The 18,697-nt window shown below is 37.1% G+C and overlaps 2 protein-coding genes across 2 annotated transcripts; one reads left to right on the plus strand and one right to left on the minus strand.

Moving 5' to 3' along the window:
- Positions 1-208: 208 nt before the first annotated feature.
- PMDH1 (peroxisomal NAD-malate dehydrogenase 1) lies at positions 209-4,187 on the plus strand. Its single transcript, XM_021418573.2, has 8 exons — positions 209-847; positions 1,334-1,648; positions 2,008-2,097; positions 2,186-2,269; positions 3,273-3,308; positions 3,430-3,519; positions 3,643-3,737; positions 3,852-4,187. The coding sequence occupies exons 1-8, from the start codon at positions 554-556 to the stop codon at positions 3,922-3,924; spliced, it is 1,077 nt and encodes a 358-aa protein (XP_021274248.1). The 5' UTR covers positions 209-553; the 3' UTR covers positions 3,925-4,187.
- A 7,590-nt stretch (positions 4,188-11,777) lies between these two features.
- LOC110408857 (uncharacterized) lies at positions 11,778-15,719 on the minus strand. The gene is made up of 2 exons (XM_021417973.2): positions 12,988-15,719; positions 11,778-12,445 (listed from the first exon to the last, which is right to left on the minus strand). Exons 1-2 carry the CDS (start codon positions 15,569-15,571, stop codon positions 11,979-11,981), a joined length of 3,051 nt encoding a protein of 1,016 aa, XP_021273648.2. The 5' UTR covers positions 15,572-15,719; the 3' UTR covers positions 11,778-11,978.
- Positions 15,720-18,697: the final 2,978 nt, after the last annotated feature.

An 18,697-nucleotide genomic window follows, 5' to 3' on the forward strand; every position in this document is an offset into this window, starting at 1 on the left:
TGTTAATGAAATTCTTTACTTTTAAAAAAACTGTAATGAAAATTTCAAAAAATAAGTTTTGAAAAGCTCTAAACTCAACATTTTGAAATTATGATAAAGCTGATTAAATTTGATTAAAAATGATAAAATGATGATTTAATGTGGAACAAAAACAAATAATTATTATAAAACTTCAAAATAATAATACTAGTACCGGTGAATTTCAGGTGAAAGGAAAACAGTGTGATCATCTGAACTCGTGGAGAGATTGGCTAGAGCAGAAGTTTAACCGAATTTTCCAAGTAATGCGTGGCATCGAAAGCCACAATTATTTATTGTTCTGGAAAGTTCAGTGGAGATAAGATCAGTTTGCACGCTTCCCAATTCAGCAACTCTGCGACAGAACAAACAAATCTCGCACGTCATCATCTTCAAGCTTTTCCCACTCCATCGTTTATAAACTCCAAACAGCTTTTGCAAATTGCCAAAATCCCATCGCCCTTTCAAGTTCCAGCCCCCAACCTTCTAAAACAGGAAATTTGTAATCGAACCCAGAAAAGGAAAAGAAAAAAACATGCGGTTTAATAACTCTCAAGTCAACCAACGCATTGCAACAATCTCAGCCCATCTCAACCCTCCCAATTATTCCCAGATGGAGGGTGGTTCGGGTTTGGGTCGAGCCAACTGCCGGGCCAAAGGTGGGTCAGCCGGGTTCAAGGTGGCAATTTTGGGAGCAGCGGGGGGAATAGGGCAGCCGTTAGCGATGTTGATGAAGATGAACCCTTTGGTTTATGTTCTTCATCTTTATGATGTGGTTAATACCCCTGGTGTTACCACTGATATTAGCCACATGGACACTGGAGCTGTGGTATGTTAATGTTAATGTTTTCCCTTCATAAGAATATGCTTTTTGGCTTTTGAAATTCATTAAATTTGTTTCTTTTTTTTTTTTTTTGGTGGTGGTGGAATTGGTAGCCTGAGAGAATTTTTGGGTTCTCCAATTGAATTTGATGTTTTGGTTGGGAATTAGGAGAGTATTATGATCAAGCCATATATACGATGCCAAACCTTGAAATCAATAGGAAGTGAAGTAAACAAGTAATCTTGATTGGTACACTGAAATGATCAAGCCATATTTAATCCCACAAGATTTGTACTTGATTTTGCAGTTCCTTTGACTGAAGAGAACCTTCAAAAAGAAAAAAAAAAAAGATCTTCTTTTCACATATATTGAGGTTGAGTATGCTGACGACTGGAGAAAGAGTTCTACATCAATTTATAATTCTAATTGAAGGTTTTTAGCTTTGGTTGATGTATTTGTTTAAGGATTTTAATAATGTTGTTTAATTTTTAGGTACGTGGATTTTTGGGGCAACAGCAATTGGAGGAGGCTCTTACAGGAATGGACCTTGTAATTATTCCAGCTGGAGTTCCCAGGAAACCTGGAATGACAAGGGATGATCTTTTCAACATCAATGCTGGAATTGTTAAGACTCTTTGCGAAGGAATAGCAAAGTGCTGTCCCAAAGCTATTGTCAATTTGATTAGTAATCCTGTTAATTCAACAGTGCCAATCGCTGCAGAAGTTTTTAAGAAAGCTGGCACCTTTGATCCAAAGCGACTTTTGGGAGTCACAATGCTTGATGTTGTCAGAGCCAATACTTTTGTGGTAACTACAAGTCTTGCCATTTATTTTCTCTCCTTTGTTGTTGATTAGCCAACGCCTGGCTTTCTTAGACAATGTTGGATAGGATTCTTCATCATTTTGCTCCATGTTGTCAGTGCTGATGCTTTTGTGGTAACTAAAAATCTTGCCATTGATGTATTCTTCTTTACTTTAGATTAGCCAATAGTGGATTTTGTTACACAATGTTGGATAGGTTTCTTTCATCATCCTTTTTGTGTGGTATAGTGGAAATTGTGTTACATATGTGGTGAAGCTAATATTTTGTAACGTAGCTGTTATCAATGTTCAGTTCTGGTATTCAGTCATAATTTTTGGCCCCCATTATTTTGGTTTCTTTATAGGCGGAAGTGTTGGGTCTTGATCCACGGGAGGTTGATGTTCCTGTTGTTGGGGGGCATGCAGGGGTTACTATTTTACCTGTTCTATCTCAGGTTCAAAAGAACTTTTCAGACAATTACTTGCTTACTGTTTTGTATTATAATGACTTTCTATGTAATAATCACTGTTCCCCTTATACAGGTTAAACCTCCATGTTCTTTCACCCAAAAAGAAATTGATTATCTGACAGATCGCATTCAGAATGGTGGTACGGAGGTTGTTGAGGTAAAGCTTATATCTTTTGATTTCAATACTAAGCAATCAGATAGCTTGAAACCACTTGGTGAACTAAAAGTAATCAAATCTTATGTATGTTTGATTTTGTTTGAGCACAAAAAGCGTTCCTAAAATATATAACACATCTAATAATTAGCATTTCAAGAAATGGTGGGTTTGCCACAGAGCAGTGGAAGCTTTAGGCCAAATTTCTTGGAGCATGTGCATTTTCCTATCTTGTTAAATATGATGCAGAATTAGACAAGTTCTATAAATATCCAGCAATTGATATGTAGAAGCAGTTCTAGTTGCAGCCTGGGGTTGAGAATTACTGAAAAAAACTTGCGATGGGGTAGAAAAGACTCTTGTTTGTGGACAACCTAGATCAGGTGGCAACAAAAACTCTGAAAAGGCAACTGTGCAGGATCTGTTTATTGGGCATGATGGAGTGATTCATGAGGAATTGTTTTGAGTATCTGGTAAAAAGATGAATCTGGATAAAGTTTTGTTTGATATAATGCAGCTGGCATTAAAATTTGCAGTGAGTTACACAAAAATCCCTGTCCACATCATCTAATTCCGTGGTTGGAGTTTAACAATGAGGATGAATTGAGAGATCTTTGCATTTTTTATTTTCTTTATGGCTTCATAACTTACTATTAGTCGTGGCATTCTTCCCTGCTTTAAGGGAATCCTCCATAGGATAAGACAAATATGAGAACACCACCTTTTTGCACTTGTAGAGCACATCTGGCCAGCATATGTGCATGATACTGTGGAATTTTTGCTGCTACACCAAGATTTGTGGACAATATGTTGATCAAGTTTAAGACATAATGAACCTGACTGTGCTACTGCCTACATATTCTGTTGGTTTTGGTGAAGCTTTCCACTTAAATTGGTTCATGCTAGCATGTACCAACTTGGGCTCTAAAAACTTATTTTACCTATATGTTGCCATTGTTTACATGCTGGAAACCTGTCAGTGACCTTACTCTGTAATTTCTTGCAGGCAAAGGCTGGTGCTGGGTCTGCAACATTATCAATGGTTAGTCATATATGTTCTCTGTTTTTCTCAACCATTAAGTACACATATTTTGTCAAGTTTCCTATTGAGACATGATTCTAGCTGGTTGTTACACAAATGTATAAACATAATAAAAGTGCAGGCATATGCTGCGGTTAAATTTGCTGATGCATGCCTTCGTGGCTTAAGAGGAGATGCTGGCGTTGTTGAATGTTCATTTGTGGCCTCACATGTATGTTATCTGAGTCCTTATTTGGATTCACATCTCTTTTCCGTTTCTTCCTTCCCCTCTCTTTTCCTTTATTTTCTTTTTCATTTTTTAGGTTTATAATACCTAATACGTTTCCTTTTCTAGGTGACTGAATTACCCTTCTTCGCCTCCAAGGTAAGACTTGGTCGGTTCGGAGTTGAGGAAGTATACCCTCTTGGCCCACTAAATGAGTATGAGAGGTTTGTAATTATCTTTGTTAGAGACCTCCTCCTGAATTTTAATTGAAAATTTCATTTGTCCCATATGCCATATGTATTTAAATTTAACATAAAAATGGAAATGATGATCAACAGGGTGGGCTTGGAGAAGGCAAAGAAAGAACTAGCAAGTAGCATTCACAAGGGCGTTTCCTTTGTCAAGAAATGAGTAGGTGCTTGATATCTTGGTTTACCCTGAGAATCAAGGAACGCTACAGTTATACCTATTTTCTGACAACAAAAGTTTCTAGGAATAAGGGGTAAAACCCCTGTTTTGTTTTACCAAAACCCTGTGCCATGGGTTCGTGGATGTGAGCCAACCTCGCAATTGTGGTGGGTTATGGTTAAAATTCATGATGCATTAATGGTTTGTAAATTAGGAATGTCTGTTTCATTTTTTATTCTATCAATCAAAAGTTTATGTTATGCCGACTCTCCTATTTACCGGACATGGTATGTTTGAGGCTTGAGCGTTTCCTGACATCTCCTCCTTACGTCGAAGGTGTTTTCTATGATTCTCATTGGTAATTTTGGTCTACCAAATCATAAGGAGTCGAGATCAGTTGAAAGGAAAAAAATTGTTAAAGCATCAATTCTGGTTAGCTTGTGTGCCTGGGCTTGCAGCGATAAGCTGGCCTGCCGCGACCGGCCTCTCCTGCAATTTCAGGTACTCCTTAAGGCTTGCACTTCACCTTAGCGTCAACTGTCAATAATCTTTCTGCCTTGGTGGAATTAGATGTTTTTATTAGAGGTGGTAAAATGAACTTAAACTCGAAAACCGGAATATGATCAAATTTAAATCGATAAATAAAGGAAAGTTAAAATTGTGAATTTCAAAATGATTTCAATTTAAGATGGATTTAATTTAAAATTGTACAAATTGAAAACATAAGGGAAAATTGTACTAAATGAAGTCATAGAGCCACGGGCGTGACTCCAGACTTCAAACTGCACTGATTTAGGGCCAGCACGCTGGCGGGGAAACTTATGTGTCAAGAGTTTCCAAAATGTTAAAATGATTCTACCAAATCAGCTAGCTCTTTACATGGGGTCTTATCTTGTTGCCACATTTCTGGGCCATTAGAGATTTAAAGCCCATAATGTAACTAGGCCGAAAATCAACTCCCTCTGGACCATCTGCCTTTGGTTCCAAAATTGGGCCGAGTACTGGACATTAAATCTCTACCAACGTAAAGCCTTGCCTTTTCACCAACGTCAATGGCAAAAGCTCCTTTTATTCACTTCTTTATTTGGGAGACCAAGACAAAAGAAAAGATAATCAGGGCCACGTGTGTGCCGGAAATTTGCTCTGACTTTCTGGTTGGTGGCACATGAAGATCACATGATACCATGATGGTGCTAACTTTATTTTTCAAGCTTTGACTCTTAATCCATCGGCTTCTAATGTTATAAAACATAATCTTAAAAATAAATTTATTTTTATACATAAAATTTATAATATTACCATGTATTTATTTAAATAATTAAAATTAATTAATTAGTATATAGAACAACGTTTTTAATTATAATACCACCAAAGGATAAGATGAAGGATGAGGAATCAACAATTATAGCCCCGTGAAAACCTCACATGATTGAAAAAGCTGTTTCACTAAGTTTATCCCTACCCCAGAGTTTTTCCTGACCCCACAAAGTTTCCATACATTTTGTTCATGCACATACCAAAGCTTCATGGGATCTCTCTTTCATAAACAGATAACATTAATGTATTTTATGGATTACCTTTTCCAATCTTTCCAATGGGAGTAGGTTTCAAATAATAAACATACTTTTAATCGGTGGAGTGGACTTTGGTTAAAGGTTGCTTTAAATGAAATATATGATGTTGGAGCCCCATGTACATAGCCCCACAAATGTTTTCTCTTCTTTTCTTTTTTCGCTTCTCATTACACATGTTCAACTTTGTTGCTAAAAATGCTGGACAAGTGAGTGCCAAAGTCCAACTTATCTTTCATTCTGCTTTTGCAGTCTTGTTGCTTACCAGGCTGCCATTTTCCCTTGTTGAATTTTCAAAAGTTATGAACATGAAAGGCGCTTGTCATGTCTATCCTTTTATTTCTTTTCCCTACATCAATTCAGTGTCTCCCCCTCGACTTGTGTGTGTATATATATATATATAATTTGCAGTGGAACAGTGTCTTAATTGATGGAAAAGTGGGAATGATATAATTTTTGGAGTAGTCTTTGTTTGCTTTGGAATCCAGCCATCCTGCCAGAGGCATGTTTTCTCCATGCAGCTAGCTGTGTTTAGAGACTAAGAATTCAGCTCTTTTGGTATTCATCCACATGATACCTAGAGCTAGCCATATGATCTTTCACTTGTCCAACAATCAATCCTAAGAGGGAATTTGTAAGTTCTTTCATTAAAGAGTCGACACAAAGCTATCGATATAATTTACTCGTACATGTAAGACTGTGCATAGTTACCGAATGTTAAACTTAAATTCCAGGGTCTCTTTATATTCTTAATTACTTAGGATGATAGCTTTTTCTATGATTTTCAATTAACTTTCACTCTATGTTTTTACTTTTCCATGAAAGCTTGGTGCTTCATCGGGTGAATTGAACATGTCCTTCTCCACTAGTGTCCTTTCTACCAACTCAAGTGCCTTTCCTCCCAAATTTTGGATCATCCTGTCTCTCATCTTTATCTCGTTTATCGTCTTTTTCTTTTTTGGTACATTATATCATCTTTTTACTTTTGTCTAGCATATATAAAATATAAGGCACACTTTCAAGGAAAAGGCAATGCCCCCCTGCTCATGGTCTTTTACAAGGTACAGAGAAACACTAGACAGGAAATCTTTTTACCATAAATTCAAAAAATTAAACAGTGAAAAAACAAAGAAAAGGAAGAAAGAAGTGAAATTTTCTGCAACTTTGCTATTCAAAGGGAACAATAATGTGAGTTGTTAAATCATGGACTGGCTTCTTCTGCCTAATATTATGAACGGCTGTCAATGACTCTCATTTCCATTAGCATGCATTTTCACAGCTTTTTTTGATTCAATTTTTGCAATATATCAAGGAAGAAAAATGAAGTGGCATGGTTTGTACTTATAAGGTTAGGTAGTGTACTAAATTTAGTCCATGATGGGAGGTTGAATTCATTAACTCTTCAAACCTATATAAAAGTAGAGGGGAAAAAGAAAGAAAAAACTAGTAAGATTATAACTTGCAAACAAATAACCTTTAAAATGCATAAGCAAATAATGAAAGTCTATAAAGCACAAATAATTGTGAGTTTAGCTGTAGTCCAATTTAGGTATAAATATTATATAGTATATCCTTAGTTAATAATTCACAAATATACTTATTAAATTAAAAATAAAATTTTTTTTAACTGAAGAAAAAGGATATCCGAACTTCATTCTTTGAATAAGAGATATAAATGTCATAAGATAATAACAGCTGTAACTGGTGGCCATAACAAGTGCCTACCAGGTAGGGGTAAAACCATGGTGAGTGACATTGAATTTACATGAGGGCATGGCATTGATGATACCCAAAAGTTTGGGGAAGTAACAGAAGCACAAATTATGAAAGAACACAATAAATGAAGGCATGTGCCAAGAATGGTACCCTAATAAAAGATTGATACAAAGGAAGTATATATATCTGGAATTAATAAATGAAGCTGAACCCAAAAATCCTAACTTCAAAATGAAGTGTGAAGTCAAAGAGATAAAGCAGATGAAAGGTGGGGTGCCACAAAGAAATATAAATCCCTTACCTACATTGTGGACTTCCATTTCTTCCCTAATTTCAGCTTTTATTGCATGTACCAAATTTTCCGGCCAAAATCCCAAGGCCTCTAAGTCCCCTCAACATGAATTAATATGTTCTTCTTTTCTCTTTGCTTGCCTCGCCATCATTAACATGCAACCTGAATAGGCCCACTCCTGTGTCCATAAATATAGAATCCATCAACCACAGATATATAGAGAGAAATCATTAATTTCTCGTAAATAAATAGAACCGAAAAGATTACATTTTAATTCGATATAAATAATTTAGAGAATAGTAAATTTTAAGACGAGCGCTTAGCTAGCTTTCCCCTCTCCTTTCTGTAGTACAATAAAAATGTTTAGTTAAAGAATGAAAACATATACCCTACTTATTGGAAGTTTCCCTTTCGATAAAGGGCAAATCAACATAAACATTGGATCCCATCAATTAAACAGCGACAGATTTGTAGTAGTGGAATACTCTTGACTAATAAGCATATAATCACAGGAACAATAGAGTTACATTGATTTGTTGAGTGGTCACCCTGCTAAATGAGAAAGAAATGCCAAAAAAGGAGATGGAGACAGGGAATTATTATTGGCAAACTTCCATTAAATAATTTTGAATTGTGATGGGGTAAAATTTAATTCAAGACCTATCATTGTAGAGGGAGGCAGTGGATTCCAATGTGAGAAAAAAAAGACAAAGCTTGAAGATCTCATATGGTTGTAGCAAAAAGAAAGGCTGATTTGCTAAGAAAGAAAGGAAAAAAAAAAATATTACTAGTCCTTTTAGTCCTGGTTGGTGCCCCATGTTGGATGCATTTTTTCCTTTGAAAAAGTTGTTTGTCATTTAGGAGTATTTCATCTTTCTTATTTTGACCTTGTCCTAGTGTTTTTTCTTTAAAAAAAAAAAATCTCTCATGTTCATCATTTAAAAAAGAAAAGAAAAGAAATATAGACATCAAATATCAACTTGAAGTCCCATTCACAAGAATCCTGAAACACATTCTGATTTCCACCTTATCACATTTACCTCATTTCGTTTTCCTCTCTTCCTAATGTTTTGTCCTTTCCTTTTGGGTTTTTTCAAAGGTTCCCTAGGTCTCCATTTCTCAGTTCCACATCATCAATCATTGAGCAATGATCCATCATCTTCCATTGAATGTGCTTCCATTGTTAAGGCTTCTAGTGACCAACCATAACATTTGGAAATTCTCTTTTTTCCTTCTTCCCTAACTTCAGAATTCTATAAACTTATTAATCAATTGGGAAACGAGAAAGTTTAATCCTGATACCATTCTTCGGAAAGAAACCATGTTTAGGTATCAATCAAATTATATACTATTAAGAATCTTTGGATCAACTATCATCTATTACGTTAAATGTAAAAATCTTTATATAACTAATTAATATCTTAATGAGTGTCCTAACATACAAAAAGAAAAGAAAGAGAAACAGAAGGTAAAATATTGTTGCTATTATCAAGTGACATAATGAGTAGGTGGGATTAGGTTTTGAACATTGATGTCCACTTACTAAGCTCCCAATTATTTAGTGACTACCCTACATTCAATGTGCTAATTGCCTAATTCAATCCAGACCGACAGTGAGCTCCCTCCTTGAATAGATATCTACGGAAAAACCACCTTTTTTCGGTATTTTTTTCCCTTTAATTTTACTTCTAGGAAGATCTATGGAAGAACCAATATACTTTATTAGTTAGTTTTCTGTCCTTTCTTCTGTTTTCCCTTCATTATTTGACCTTCACCTGCCAGTAAACCTATTAGAGAGGGGACCATATGTTCACACATTAACGTAAACACGAGGCAAAAAAAATTAAATGTTGTAAAATGACTCAGGCAAAAGCACATGCATGAGAGGGTATGGAAGATGAAATTCTTAAAACACATTACTACAACCGAAATTATTGGCAAAGGAATTGTTTACATTATCAAATCAAGAGGTAGATTATAGCCAAAATCCCACCAAACTTGCCACAAATGGTGAAAGCTTTTTAAAATTTTAGCCATCTTGGATTAAGGCAAGGGGGCCAGGAGTGGGGCAGATTAAGTCACACCCTACTATCAGAAATTGAAGTCCTTCAACTTCATGTCATTGGGTGGGTCTCAGCGTTAGAAAAAAAGGGTCATCCCTTTGGACAAAGACATTGTGAACAGTTATAGTGATAGGTGAATATCTATTATTGGAGTACCCAATACTAAAAACACCATAAATAATCAACTCCTTTTCACTTTATTTTTTTTAAGCATTATTCCACTTTACCAACCAGAAAATTGAAGAGAGATATTAAGAGAGGAGAGGAATTGAAGAGTTCTTTTTTGAACTAATTTGAACAACAATCAGGGATATATCAATATGATGAAAACCTCCCTCAGAAGGAAAAGAAATGGACCAGTGAAACTTAATAGATGGACATTGCTAAGAAGAATTTACCCATTCCCCAGGAAAAAAAAAACAAAGGAGAATCTATTGTGCTTTTCAGCATTTGAAGCAATCTATGAAATATGAACGAGAGCAGAACAGATTGAAAAAAAAAGATTATATTATATATCAAACTTTACGTCAAAAGAAAAAAGAGATATCAAACTTGACCTGACTCCCTGGTGAAGAAACCAATCCGCCCGTGCAAAGCCCAGAAAAATAAAGGTGAATGAATTCCTCTTTTCGTTTTTAAATTTTTCAGCTGATCATATAAAATAGTAGAAGAAAGATCAACAACATCAGAAAAAAGAATATAATGTCAGAATTATTTTACAATAAAATATTTTAAGACCTAACTTTCAACTCAAAATCAAGGCTACACGAGTGTACGTGGTGGTGAGGAATAGTAAGGCTATGTCAAAGGAGGAAAAATGCAAACTAGTGGAGTATATTTATTATGCAGTGGTTGCATAGTGGATAGCAATATTTTGGTACAAATTGCAGGGGTATATGATCATTCCATTCCTGGTGCCTGAGTTTTCACTTCGCAAACTCCAATACAAGGTGGGCAATTAAATGTAATAAAATTCAGAAACGTATAAAATTAATCCCATCAATCAAAAAAGCTCCGGAAAACGAAAAATGCCACCCCAATCTTCTCCATGCTTGTTACTTGGATTGGACGTTCCACGTCACTGATGAAATATACGTACAATCAACAATAAAGAAACTTAGCCCACTTTGGGCGGAATCAAACAAACCTCCAACATGGGCACCGCACGTCTTAGCCATACGAATAATTGCCAAACACAAGTAGGTACAAGCAACCGCTACCAAGCTGGGACGTCGTGTTTTGTCGTTGTCCTGTAAAAGAGCCGTATCATATGATATGAATGTTCATGTAAATTTAAGATTGAACATTTTCTGTTTTTAAGGTTTCATAAATATTCCAGATTGGTAGATTGTTTTTAACCTTTAAATTAGGGGTTTCAGATGTGGATATAGAAATCCGAAAGTAACAAATTATAGCTAAGAGACAAAATTTGATATAAAATGGCTAGGATGATTTTTATTCTATCAATGGGGTTTTTTTTTGGTTGGTGATTTTGTTGACGAAGAATCACTCCGATTCAAGAATCAGAGTCCAACAACCAAAAGGACAATCCCTCCCTAACTCAAATTTTGCATTTGCATGTGAATTCAACTTGCATGGCATGTGACGGAAGCCTCAAAATGGGGTCCAGCAGGAAAGGCCACCATTCCCTTTGCCTCCAAAACCAGAGACCAAAAAATATTTAAACCCTCATGGTCCCCCTGCTATTGCTACACCAAAGCTTTATTTATGGCGGGTGAGAAACTAAGAACGTAGACTTGTAAGTTCGAAGTGAGCTTAAGCATGTAAAAGGATCCATCCCTGCTTCCGTTAAAGGGGAAACAAGCACTCATTTCACTTGATCAATTGATTCAGAAAAAAAAAAATGCCAGAGAGCCCATCATCAGAAAAGCCGACGAGGTCACTCTCCACCAGAGGAAATCTATTGGCCATAGGCCTGGGTTGGTGAGCGCGACTGCTTTCATCTGTTACTGTGTGCCTATCCACTTTACGGGCTATTATTAATCTGCATTGAACCATATAATACACGATTTTGGGTCTCTTTCAATGTTTCACTCTCGTCTGTCAGAAACGCTCCTCAAAATACAATGACTAATTTTCCCTTGATGTTTACAATGGGGCTTTGAGTTTTGCAGGGTTAGAACAGTTAACAGATGTGCCATAAACAGATAGCAGAGGGGTGAAGCAGCGGCATTTGCAGCCAGTACAGCATGATGAAGACAAAAGCTTTTATAATAAAATACCCCCCACCAATCCTACTGTACAAAATTAAAAAGGAAAAAAAAACCCTTCAAACGTTTAAACACCTTAAAGTTAGAGAAAACCCCCCAAAAGATAAATAAAAAAACACAGTAGTAACTAGCACAATTCATGAAATTTAGAGCACAAGCCAATCCCTCCAAGCAAAAAACAACTTTAAATGCTAAGAAGATCAGGCGGCGGTGATTTAGGTGCCGGAGGCTGTTGCTGGTCTTTCTGGTCCTTTGTTGTTGCATTAGGAGAGTCTAAACTTGTTCCTGGGGATGGTAATGACTCTGAGACTGTGAAATCTCCCTGCTTTGAGTTGGGTGGTTTTGGGAGTTCTGTTAGAATTTGAACCACTTCCCTCATTGTAGGTCTCTCTACAGCTTGTTCTTCGACACAGAGCATCGCTACATAGAATACGTGCATCACCTCATGGAGAGGCACTGAAGGGAGTCTGGGATCAAGGATTTTGAGAACCCCTTCCTTGTTTGAATCTGTCATTTTTCGAACCCATTGAACTATGTCTACACCATCGCCAAATTCACCCACTGGTTTTCTGCCACTAACAAGCTCTAAGAGGACTACACCAAAACTGTACACATCACTCTTCTCATCCACCTTAAGCGTGTAGGCATATTCTGCAAAAAAAATGACAATGAAATTCTCAGTGAAACAACAGAAAGAGCCAAGTATGAACTTCAATGTAGCACAGTTATATGCTGTTGATTTTTTAACTTTGAGCAGATTAGTAAAGACGATTACAGTAGATCATTTGAAGCAAGCAGCTAGAAATAACAGATTTAAGTTTCTTGTAATTGTTTCTCAATCGTGGACAAGAGGTTTACTTGGTCAAACTTAACTAGATTGATGTACTTTCAAAGCTACCGATACCGATTGAAATGAAGAAAATATTTAACTTCCCTAAAGACAGTTTCGGAGCACCAAACCATGCTAACAAGAACCCACAAAGTCAAACGAAGTACACAAGAAATTATTGGTAGGTATTAATGCATGATCCTAACCCAAATCATAACAAGAGTCAAAAAGTTCGCTTGGAAAACATGAGTTTTTAAACTTTTTTTTTTAAAACAAAGAGACAAATATATGAAAACTAGTACAAATTTCAAGAGACAAAAACAGCAAAAAATCAAAATTCATCAATTTTAGAGTTTGATTATACCTGGAGCAATGTAACCGTATGAACCAGCTATAGCAGACATGCATTCAGATGTGCCTGAATCTTGCAGAAATTTGGCAAGGCCAAAATCAGCAACATGTGCTTCAAACTCAGAGTCAAGGAGGATATTGTTCGATTTCACATCTCGATGGACTATCAAAGGGGAGCAATCATGATGAAGGTAGCAGAGCCCCTTAGCAGCCTCAACTGCGATCTTATATCTCGTATCCCAGTGCAAATGACCCCCTTTTTTGCCATGAAGAACCTCTCCTAAACTCCCATTCGGCATATACTCATAGACCAAGAGATTTGTCTCATGATTTGAGCAAAAACCCAACAGCCTCACAATGTGCCTGTGCCTAATCCTCCCCAGAGTCTGTATCTCAGCATTGAATCCATGATCATGAGAAGATCCTCGGCTCATCGCCGGTAACCTTTTAACTGCAACCTGATCACCATTAGGCATAGCTCCCTTGTACACAATCCCAGCACCTCCTTTTCCAATAATGTTATCCTCCTTCAAACAATCCAAAACATCATCACAGGTAAAATCCAAGCGCTGGAAAGCAGTTAACTTCCACGAGCGAGACTCACTGGCCTTCTTCAAAGATCTTGCTTTGATTATAGCCGCGACTGCAAACAAAATCGAGCACACAAGTAACCCAATAACAAGCAAAAGCTTCAAAGAAGCTGAGAGTCCACCTTTGACATGAGTTTGATGAGTTCCATTAGCAACCCCATCTTTACAAGGCCCCAAATAAGGGCCGCATAGTTCAGGATTCCCCAAAAATGAGGTGTAGTTAAAATAACTAAACTGACCAGTGCCCGGAACCAAACCAGAAAGATTGTTATATGAGAAATCAACTGAAGTTAAACTTTGCATAGTAGCTATTGATGAAGGAATGCTACCAATAAGATGATTTCTTGACAGATTCAGGTAGTTCAATATCCTCATACCTGTGATCTCAGTGGGAATCTCACCGGAAAGCTCGTTTCGACTAAGATCAACAAACGTTAACAGCTTGCATTTGCTAATTTCCGGGGCAATCGTACCTGAAAACTTGTTATGACTAAAATCCATCTTTGAAAGTTGTTGTAACTTCCCAATCTCAGCTGGGATTCGACCCGAAAACTTGTTCCCATCAAGAAGAAGCTTCTGAACACCTGAAAAGTTACCGACACTAGCCGGTAAAGCCCCCGAAAGCTGATTGTTTGATAAACTAATTTGCCCAAGATTCGCCGAAATAGAAGATTCAGTAACAGGAAACTCCCCGGTTAAATAGTTATCTTGCAATTCAACTTGAGTAAGCTTAGGTAACCCGAAAAGGCCTTTCGGAATTGATCCGTTGAGAAAATTTTCCCCCATTCGAATGCGACTGAGTGACTCACATTTCCCCAACGATTCCGGAATTGGACCAAACAGGAAATTCCCCAAAGTAATCAACGTATGCAACGTGTAGCCGGAACACATATCCCGCGGCAAAGTCCCCGTTAACTTATTCGACGAAAGATCTAGAAGCTGAAGCTTCTTATTACTTCCCAGCTCCTGAGGAATACTTCCCGTGAAGTTATTTTCCCATAACTGTAGAACCTCCAACTCAGGCAACTCACCAATGAACTCTGGAATCTGTCCATGAAGCTTGTTTCTGAAGAGATTTAGAAGTGTCAAGTTTTTGAGGTTGGCGAAACTCTCCGGCATCTCTCCGGCGAGCATATTGTTCGATAAATCCATTGATTTCAAGCTTTTTAAGGTTCCCAGCTCGGGAGTTAAGGAACCGGAGAGTGCATTGACTTGAAGAAACAACGTGTCGAGCTTCTGTAACTTGCCGATTTCTGGTGGTATTTCGCCGGATAACATGCAGTTAGCAGCGTCGAAACGAACGAGTTCGGACAAGTTTCCGATCTCCGGAGGCAAACCACCTTCAAAACTATTGTAATAACCAATGTACAACTGCTGCAACTTGGTCAAGTTACCGATTTCCGGTGGAATTTTACCATCGAGTTCGTTACCCGAAACGGCTAAATATTCCAGAAACTCCCAGCGGCCGTAGCTTGACGGGATCTGACCGCTAAAAAAGTTTCCTCCCAAATGTAAGTGGCGTAAATTGGGAAGCTCAGTAACGGAAATCGGTAACTCTCCCGTCATGTTGTTGTTGTATAAATCGAGGACTTGGAGATTTTTGAGTTGGGAAAGTTGGGAAGGGAAAGAGCCATTGAAAACATTGTTGGATAGGTTGAAGTAGCGGAGAGCGGAAAGAGCGGCGAGTTCCGTCGGGATTGGACCGGAAAGCTGGTTGGCTGCGAGGGAAAGGCTTTGGAGGAAACGCAGCTGGGAAAAGGAAGGGGAAAGAGTTCCGGACAGGTTGAAGTTAGATAGGTCGATGGATGTCACATGACGACCGGTATAGTCGCACGCGACTCCGGTGAATGAGCAAAAGGGTAGTATTCCAGTTGGAGAGATAAGATTGAGGTCGTCGGTAAAGGAGGATTTAACGGCGAGAAGCGCGCGAAACTCGGAGACGGGTCGTGCGGCGGAGGAGTGGGAAATGTGGAGGAGAAGAAAGAGAAGGAGGAGGAGCAACCTCATCTCGCTCTTTCTTTTTTTTTTTGGTTTTTTTTCTTTCTTTTCTTTTCTTTTCTCTTCCTGTAATGGATATTGGGAGGAATGGGAGGGAAAGGAGAGAGGGTGGGGAGCGAAAAGAGAGTGAGGTGAGGTCGGTAACGAAGACGCGAAGAAGTGTGATTTTATTCTGTTTTTTTTTTTAAAAAAAAAATATTATTATTATTATTTATTTGTTTTTTTTTAAGTTAAGGTAAAGCTGGTATTTGAACAAGATGGGGGGAATTTTCATAATTGCCGAAAGGTTTCATTTATTTTCATTTTGGACTGTTGTTGTTGGGTTAATTCTATTTATCCCTCTTTTCATTTAGGAAAAAATTACGACTGAGTTGGCTTGCTTTTGTGATTTTGTTAAATTCTGGAGGCACAATGTTAAGAGTTCGTTAAAGTTAAAAGCCATAATCAAAGAAGAAATTTCTCCTTTAATTGAATGGTCCAAAAAAAAAAAAGCAAGTTGTTTATTTTCCCCCAAACTTGTTGAAATTATTTCAATCATGTTACCCAAAACAGAAACAAAATTACTAGTATTAAAGGAAAAGATAGGAGGAGAAAAAAGTATATCGGCTGAATTTTACTATTTTAGTCAGCCAGCTAATAAAAGTTAGCATATACTAAGAAAGTAAAAATTAGAAGAATGAACCGTTGATGAGTGGGTAAAAAGATTTGTCTCCAAGTTTGAAATAAAATGGGTTCTCTTGTGAAGATGAATAATGTAATTTTTAAAATTTTTTAGGTGACCAGAACTTGAGATATTGAAAGAAGAAAAGATGGGATTGGAAAAGGGTTCCCAAATTAATCAAATTTGGAAAATTGTTTGGTGTGATCCATTATTATTTATTATGTTTTTATTATATATATATAGTTAAATGTATTTTCTTTTTTTAATTTCTTTTAACATAATGATTTGTAGTTGCTGCATTGATTTGCAGCAGTATGAAAATTTTGGCATTATTCGTAGACGGGTTTCATATTTCTGGTAGAGGCAATATATGTAGACTAGCTGTATGTGGGGGGGTTGACCTCTCTATATTGAGGCATTTATTGTTCAATTAATTTCACAAACTGGTAAACTTCATCTCATCATATGTTACTGCAGATTTTAATATTGTCTCCTTTCTCTGTTTCTATTTTTGAGCGTTGGGGTTATTTTTTTTTTATGCTGATTGAAATCGTCTAATTATTGTCTGACTCTGACTACACTCGATGCTAAAATGTGTAGTATTAGTAACAGTGAAAAGGAAAAGAGCTTTACTAAATGAGACGGCTCACTGGTATTTGTTCCAGGGTCAAGAGACTGCTATTTTGTTTTCTAGCAGATTGATTACAGTGCAATGACCCAGGAATCAGGATCATCATAATTCATAAGCAAAGAACTGAATCACTGCACCAAAAACTAAAAATAAAAACAAAGAAAACATGTGGATTAGTGATAATTAATGGAGGGGATGACCCAAAATTCTCTACCCTAAAAGAATGGGTCCCAGTTGGTGTCTGATGCAACCCCAAGGGATCAACCACGAGACACCCGAAAACCAAACCAATACAAAGGGTAGAAGGGTCCCATATAACCCTTACACTGTTAGCTACTAACTGTGACCATAGAAACCAAATATACAACAAAAAAAAAAGTACCCATCATCATCCTCATCATCATTTCTTTTTAACCCACCATATCCTCTCCCAATTGCAGCCAATATTGTCTTGACTACATTGTAGAATCTAAAGAGGAAGAAGAAGAAAATATGAAAGATCGGGAAAAAAGGATGGATGGGGGGGGGGAAATCATTTACAATTATTAAACAGTAATAATTTTGCTGGGAGGTGGTAAAGAAAGTTGGTCAAATTCTGTTGACTGACAATGGAGAGAGACACGAGAAGTGGTGTCTTCGTGAAAACCCATTTCTCTGTCTCTCTTTGCTATTAGTATCATTTAGCAGGAGTATCACTTTTTTGTTTCTTTAACCAGTAGGCATAATTACCATCGCCGTGTTGTGAAATTTCGGGATTACCCTGAACTAGGCCTTTGGTAAAGACAGGGGACCCCGCTAAAGGGACACCCTAGGGAGGAAGATGGTCCAAAAACAGGGAAGAAAACACAAAAGAGAGCTTGATTTCCCATGGCGGCAAAATGACCAAACGGCCCTTACACGCCAGGGGAAAAGCCACACTATACTGTGGGATGAGGGCGGGGGGGCAGGTGTCCACCAAAAGGGACTATAATACCCCTTTCTTACCTCGTGGATATCAGTGACTTTTGAAAAAAAAACAAGTGTCCCTTTCAGGGTGTCCAACAGCTCATGTGGTTCAAAAGGGTATTGTAGTGATTTTATCTATCCGTGCAGCTAGCAAAGTTTTTCTTTTTACAAATTCTTTTTGCTTTTTGAATTTGGCCTTATCTGTTTTGGCTCTTATTCAACTCCAACCTCGTTGCGCAAAGATTCACAGCCAATGATCTAATGGCACCCAACGATTCCTGAGCAAGATTAGGCACACTGCCACTGCTGTTTCTAGTAAACTGCAGCCTTGCAGTTTTAATTAAAGGGGCTATTAAACCTTCTTTATTATTACTCATTTTTAATGATAATTATTTAACAAAATTATTACACCGATTGATAAGTTTTTTTTTTTAATGTTTTCTTATACATCTACACTTATTTAACTTAAACTACATAACGAAAGATCGTTCTAAACTTGATACCATTGCTATTCAAAAAAAATCTTATATCGTTCCATAAAATTTATCAATTTACTTTAAAATTCGAATTCAAGTCTCAAATTCTAACCAATGAATTATATTTCTAATTTATTGAGATAATTAACTAAGAAAATCCATAATCTTAATTTGGTTTATGATTTATATGGCGTTTTGGGTATTTAGATAAAAGAGTGATAAGTATTTATATTTCAAAATCAGAACCTTGGTTGCTCAACTTTTATAAAACTTCGTAGAAGTAAGAGGGAAGATTTGGAAGGGTGGCTGGTGGGATTGGGTGTGGGTGGGGGGGTTAATATATATATATATATATATATATATATATATATATTTGGGAGTTCCTTGGGAGTGTAGTTGGGAACGGAGGTAAGTGGGTGGGG

The sequence above is a fragment of the Theobroma umbraticum genome, unplaced genomic scaffold (assembly GCF_002168275.2).
Source record: "Theobroma umbraticum cultivar Fairchild unplaced genomic scaffold, ASM216827v3 scaffold_44.0, whole genome shotgun sequence".
In the NCBI taxonomy this organism is placed as follows: Eukaryota; Viridiplantae; Streptophyta; class Magnoliopsida; order Malvales; family Malvaceae; genus Theobroma; species Theobroma umbraticum.

Excerpts from the sequence above, each read along its gene's own strand:
- PMDH1 (XM_021418573.2), top strand. The coding sequence starts at position 554 with ATGCGGTTTAATAACTCTCAAGTCAACCAACGCATTGCAACAATCTCA. Across the intron at positions 2,098-2,185 it reads TTTTACCTGTTCTATCTCAG|GTTAAACCTCCATGTTCTTT; the intron begins GTTCAAAAGAAC and ends CCCCTTATACAG. Across the intron at positions 2,270-3,272 it reads GTGGTACGGAGGTTGTTGAG|GCAAAGGCTGGTGCTGGGTC; the intron begins GTAAAGCTTATA and ends AATTTCTTGCAG.
- LOC110408857 (XM_021417973.2), bottom strand. The coding sequence starts at position 15,571 with ATGAGGTTGCTCCTCCTCCTTCTCTTTCTTCTCCTCCACATTTCCCAC. Across the intron at positions 12,446-12,987 it reads ATACGGTTACATTGCTCCAG|AATATGCCTACACGCTTAAG; the intron begins GTATAATCAAAC and ends TTTTTTTTGCAG.